The 6,903-nt window shown below is 32.4% G+C and overlaps 1 protein-coding gene across 1 annotated transcript; it reads right to left on the bottom strand.

Annotated features, from left to right (window-relative positions):
* Nucleotides 1-739: 739 nt before the first annotated feature.
* LOC118034354 (alkaline ceramidase TOD1) lies at nucleotides 740-3,797 on the bottom strand. Its single transcript, XM_035039624.2, is given in 5 exon segments — nucleotides 740-825; nucleotides 828-974; nucleotides 2,406-2,963; nucleotides 3,152-3,355; nucleotides 3,461-3,797. Coding segments are annotated over 5 exon segments (1,251 nt in total). The 5' UTR covers nucleotides 3,717-3,797.
* Between the last annotated feature and the right edge of the window lie 3,106 nt (nucleotides 3,798-6,903).

Below are 6,903 nucleotides of genomic sequence, written 5' to 3'. Positions count from 1 at the left end.
AAAGGGCATTTAATTAACTAATCTAACTATGTATTTCAAAAATAAAAAACCAAAACAAACATAATCTTACCTAGATTTTGTCGGGTTAATTAATTAAAATTTATTTGATTTAACTTTTATCTAATTTAATATAACACCTAACCCAAGGTTAAATGTCAAATCATCATATCACATGGTTAATCAATGAGTCTAAAGTTTAGATTTAATGCTTGTTGATAGTGTTCTTTCAGCTGTCTAAGTATGTTTGTTTTTAAAAAAATATTATGAATTTAATATTTTTTCAATATTTTATAATAATTAATATATTATTAAAAAAATAAAAAAATATTTTAATATTTAAAAAAAAAATCCACGTAAGAGATGATTCCACAGAAACACATTTAATAACGCCGGCAAAAACAGTAAAAGGAAGACACGAGATACAGCGGGACAGCGAAAAAATTAAAGCAAACGCATCGATTAGTCCGGTTGAAGCCTTCCTTGAAAATATTAGGCATTTGAGAGAGAGAACTGCCCCTAACAACCTCTGTTTGTCACCTTTCCCTCGTGAAAGATCAATGGTGTGTTAGCTTTTTTTTTTTTTTTTTTCATTCTTTAAATCCTTCTTTTCTCTGTGTAGGATGGAGACAAAATCAATTATGGGATTCACCCCACATTTCCAAGAGATAGTCATGGCACTTGCTACAACAACTGCTATTAATATACAAATCATTGCTGACCCTTTTAGAACTGGGAATTGTCACCGGCGCCGCAGCCCCATCTTTTTTAGGCTGTGCCTGTACTCCAACGCCACCTGCTCAAAACACTTCACCTCGAACATGTTAACTTGAGCTTCGGTTTCATGCGATCTCTAACGTACGCAAAGGGCAGTTGGTCTCTCGGGTTAAAAGCTTCCAGCTCGTTGAATACAAGGCAAGAGAATAGATTGTTGTTCAGTCCATGCTTCCTCAAGATAAGAGCACTGTCTGGTACATCTGCCAAGAAGCACAGAAGGAGTGAAGAAAATGCATCTTCCTTTTTATTAATAGATTGGTTCAGAACCCCAAAACGAATGCCAATTAAACTATTGAATTTAAATAAAAGAATTAAAAGAATCCATTTTAAAATTTAATCTCTATGGGTTTGGCTATTATCAAGAAGACGGTGTTTTTTATGAATAAAAGAATTGCTTTGACATTTTAACGGGTACAATCTGTGCAAGATGATGATACTTGGGGTCAAGGACTCGTAATCACATGCGCACTAAAACAAGCAATATATATATTTAATTTACAGAGCTCCATATATATGATGATGGGATTTTACGGCATGCCCAAGCATTTAAAGCAAACGCATTGATAGTCCGGTTGAAGCCTTCTCCAAAATGATTATATGATTATGACTATATAATTTTTAGTGATTTGAAATTTATAAAATTTGAATTGATAATTTTTTAAAAATAAATTAAACTTAGTTCTTAGGATTACGTGATTTGCCTTATATATGATGCAAGTGTAAATATTACTCTCTTTTTTCACCTAACGCACTTTAACTTCATGTCAAAATTCATTGAATTAATGTAGGACTCGCCAGCTTCTTCTTCTTTATCTGGTTGTCTTACGCCAGGTTGCCAACTCGCATATATATAAAAATTGTCTTTTGTACCAAAAGAAAGCAAGGAACTCTACTTTAATTTCATTTTTTAAACCCACTTGCTGGATGCCCTATAATGTCACAAACATAAAGAATAAAAATGACAAGGTAGAGATCACGAAATACTGATGACAAAGCCCGACGTCCCACCTTGTCGTCCAGCTTCTTTCCTTGTTGTCATTTAAGGGATATTTGGCATGGAGGACAGGAGCTACAAATTCCATAAATGCATGGCGGGCCTGCTTGTTTCCCTGTTTTTGTAATTACTTATTTCTCTTATCAAGGCTATCCAATCGAATTGACAAGGCGAAACCTTTTAAATTCGCAGGTATATATTATCTTCCCTTCCTTAGATCACACCTCAACCATTAGTTTCATCAAAATATTTAATTAACCTCAGATGAGAAATCCATACGCAGGTGGTCATTATTTGTTTCATAAGAACATTTGGTGTAGGCGGCACCTACCTCTCAATCAATGACCCTCTACAGGGAAGACATTAATTATGGAGCTTATTTCTAAAGAGTATTCTTCGAAAGCTATGAAGGATCATAAGCTTCAAGCCTAATTCTCCTCCGCACTTTAAAAAGCCATGAAGGATCGGAAGCTTGAAGCCTAATTTTCCTCCGCACTTTAAAAAGCCATAAAGGGGCTTAAACGTTATGATGCATTGATATGATATTTTTCGTAATGGCATTTGCAAAACTGATCATGACGAAGCAAAGAAAAAAAATAACTTAAGATGTTAAGAGTATGGAGTTTGTTTTTTGTACCTGAGGGATAGGGTTTCTTCGGTGTCCATGGCTGCAATCCGTTCTCACAATACGTCTCCATTTGATTTCTCAGACCATCAACATCCTTCCATTTCTTCCACCTAGCGGTTGCCAGCGCCTCTTCCATGGTATGTGTAAAGAAAGGATGTTTTGAAATAGCCATGTCCACTTTCTCTGACACAACCAAAGCATGGATCAATATCAACGGATCTACCATTAGTTGCAGCTTTGCATCAACCCAAATGCTAAATTTTGAGTTTGGAAAGAGTCTATGAACTAAATATTTGGGGATCACCCCATTCATAGCTGGATTATCGTACAAATCCTTGCTTGAGACCTTAATAATTCTCCATACACCAACACTGTATTCATGGGAGTTTCTTGATATGACTTCGTGATGGTCCAGTCCTTTTAGGGTAATATCATCCACAAACATGAAGAAACACACATTATCTAGAGTTTTGGATCCAAGGCTTTTCGGCTGCCTTATTTTGTCATGGTCATTGAAGATTGCTGAGACTACAACAACTCCGTGACAGCTCTCCATCGCCATTCTATCTGAATCACACACAAAAGAGATCAAGATAACAAATCCTATTAATCGAAATTGATCACTCAAGAAATGAAATTTAGAACGATCGAGAATCTTAATCCATTAGCCTTCAAAGGTTCATCCTTTATTTAATTTAACTCATTCCAAACAAAAATGAGTTCTTGAAAAAGATGCTAATTAAAGAACAACTGACCAGAATCACTGACCGGGAACCTCTTAAAGAACCCACAAGGAACCTCCACGCTGTCATTTAAAAGATCGAAGTAGGAAATCCTTTTCTGGGTACTGAAATTCCCACCAAAGTTCTTTCTGTTTCCTTTCATATACCGCAATGCATGGGAAGAAACTGATGAATTCTGACACAATCGTAGGATCTCCTTCAAAACCATCCAATAATCTAACAACAAAAGCTACAACCCATTAATCAACACATTATCACCTACCATTAAAACACATAATCCAATACAAGAAGAGCAAAACAAAACAAGATACGATGTAGTACCAGAGAAATAAATAGGGGAGGAGCAAGAAGAGCGATGTGTGGGAATCACGTACTTGTGCTCGCCATAAGAAGAAGGGTAGGAGAAGAAAGGAGTCTGAATTGGATCGAAAGGAGAGGATCTGAAGAGACATTTGGTTGGATAGATGGAGGTGTAGAGAGCTACAAAGAGGGTGGTGATGAGGTATAACAAAGAGATACAGAGAAGTTTTGATTGGAAGATGAGAGGTTTTGACAACTTTGCTTTCCCCATAACCATAGCCGGCTTGAGTGCCAACCGACTCAAACAATGACTGCCCTTTATAGAATTAACTACGCAGCCTTCTCCCGTACCTTTGGAGTTAAACCCTTTAGGTTTACATTATATAGAATATTAGGTCATTTTCCTCCAATCATTTTATAATAACGATAAATTATAAATAAACAGAGAATGATTCGTTTTTACATGGAATTTTACATATTCAAATAGTTACTAGTGATGTAATTATTAAACCTGGTTTGGCGATTTTACTTTTTAGTTAAAGTCAGATTTGTTTTTAAATTGAGTTGGAAGATGACTCACTTAAATTTAGATAATTAAATTTAATTAAATTGATTTAATTAAATTCAGGTGACACTTCATCGGATTAAAGCTAACAATTCACATTAGATCCAGTCACCATAAGATCAGATCTAAGATCAAGGCCACCATCGTGCTAAAAGAAAAGAAGAACTCCGCAAGAAATGAAGCCCTAAATTAAGGAACTTTCCAAAAGAAATCTTACTTCCATATTCTTATATAGCTTAATAACTTGTCCAGATGCCTGCGCTATGCTACGTCGACATCTAAAGCCAATTCTAGTATAAGAAAAAAAACATGTGAGGTTCTTTTTTTTTCATAAAATGAAAAGCTTGAATTGAAAATTGAAAATGTGTTTAGTAAAATTAAAAAGAAGAATATTACCGATGAACAAATAATAGACCAGGACGTTAAGAGATAAATGTAAATAAAAAAGCATGATATCATGCCATATCATGTTATTTAATATCTTTATTTAATTATATGTGGTTTTAAAAAAATAATTGAACTGAAACAAAATGATTTGGTAGTACAGATCCTTTGCTTTTTATTAATCTAGCTTTGTCCTATAATATGGTCCCTTGCATTACATATTCGATCTAACAAATCCAAACATTACCTAGTCATATATCCCACTCAATCTGATTCTTCTTTCCTTTTTTTATCTCTTCTCCTCTCTGTCTCCACACCTTATTCCTTGTCCACCTACCTATAGAAGGACTTAATTTTTTTCTCAACATCAAATTAGATCCTTGTTTTTTTAATTTTTTTTCAAGCAACAAATACTTTTAAAACAATATTAAGCGTGAAGCAAATGTTGGGTCGTGTTACAGGCACCCCAAACACATAACAGTAAGCAAATTAAAATAATTTATAAGAGTCAATTATAAGAAAAGAATTATTCAAGGATAAAAAAATAAAAATTATATATATATGAGAAAACTAAAAAAAAAAACATTGTTGTGGTTGACCATGTTTTGTGAGAGGCTCTACATAGAAACGCCATGCAATTTAGTTTTTTTTTTTTTTTCTTAATCTTAATCCCTTGATGCATGAAAAACTTAGCTGCTTGCGGAGAGCTATTAGGTGCATCATGAATGCCAAATGCGCTTGCAATGAATAATGAAACAAAAGTGATCCATACATTATAAGCCTTTATATGAAACTAATTAGTACTTATAATGTTATAATTTTTTTATATAAAAAAATGGCCAAAATAATGCTAGAGAACTTGGAATTCACAACAAATTAAAGTTCAATTTCAACATTGTGTGGTCTAAAGAACAAAAAAAGGGACCAAATTAATCAGTGGCTAATAAAGTAACTATCTAGGAACCTTAAAAGGAACCAAATTATCACTTTTGACCAAAACAATTGAAATCCATGAACAAATTGTAGGTTGTTGTGCAAAAAAAGGTGTCCCAAATAGCAGCAGCACAGTCCTAATAAGGTTTATTTTCCCAGGAACTGCTGTTGTATATATTTCCCTCAAATGATGCAGTGCAGTGCTAAAGGTGAATATTCAAATGTTCCACCACTGGAAATTAAATTGATTTACACTGACAAGATATCATAAAACAAAATTGATTTACGCTGAAAAAATTGTCGAAGTACTTAAATTTATGAATAAGATTAATAAAACATAGATGTTGTCGTCTTTTTTAAATTTCAGTAATGGGAACTCAGACTTGAAACCTCTAAAATAAATAAATCTTCTATTAAATATTAGTAAATATATCAACTTGTAAAGAGCAAATTAATAACATAAATGCTAACATCAATTAAAGGAGTAATATTGTCACGGGAGTGGAGTGGGATTTTGCACTTTCTATGTTAGCTATTTAAAAAACTTAATGTGGTATTCTTCGACTCACCCCGAGTGTAAATATGTATCGAATCTGTGAACTTCTATATAAATTTGGGTTTCTTTGATCATTTTATGTCAAAAACAATTTTAAGTCAGATACGAAATTCATAGAAATACTTGAGAGTTTTTATTTATTTATTGGCAATGGAGGAGAAGGAAAATAAATAAGACATGATAATAGCTTATTGTTTTTAGTTTTGTCGGCATGAGAGATCTATACCTATAATTTTCAGTCAAATTTTAAACAAAGATTATTTAAGATTGTATGATGAAGTAATCTAATGCTCAAAATTAATATTTTATTGTTGTTTCTTTGTTTTTTACAATATTGATTTGTTTTTAATTAGTTTATTAATTTTTAACGACACTGACGAAATCTTATTAAAATTCTCTCTCGATTACTACAAAGAAAAAAACGTTAAGATCTTAAAAATTAAATTATAGAACTAGCTAATCAACAATTTTATCAAGGTTAACAAATTCCTTTAGTTTTCAATATTAGAAACATTATCAAAACAACTTTCATACATCAAAATTACATCCTTCACATTTGGGTCTTAAGTTAGTCATATATTTTTGGATTAGTGCAAAAGGATTTTTGCAAATTTCCCGCATGCATGAAAATATATATATATAAAGCAAATCTATTTATCAATTAGGTAACTCTTCATGGGTAGACAATGAAAAAATAAATAAATAAGGGATCTGCTTCCTTCTTTTACATATTGTAAAAAAAATATTAAAGCATTAATTTTAATTTATTCCCTTAAGGTTTAAAGCAAATCCAGTTTCTCTTTAAGGTTTTGATGGTGTCAATGCCCCTCTTGAAAATTTCAATCCTATGTCGAAGTTTCCCTTCAGGTTACTTAAACTAACATAACAAAAAAAATTAATCCCTCAACTATTAAAATTTAATCAAATAACACCCTTTTAAAATACTTTGATGAGATCAAATATCGTATTCCTATTAAGAGGTCCAAATAATACCACATTTATTATTTATTTTTAAAAACACAATGA

This window comes from Populus alba, chromosome 18 (genome assembly GCF_005239225.2).
Source record: "Populus alba chromosome 18, ASM523922v2, whole genome shotgun sequence".
NCBI classification, from domain to species: Eukaryota; Viridiplantae; Streptophyta; class Magnoliopsida; order Malpighiales; family Salicaceae; genus Populus; species Populus alba.
This window is presented reverse-complemented; position numbering and strand designations above follow the sequence as displayed.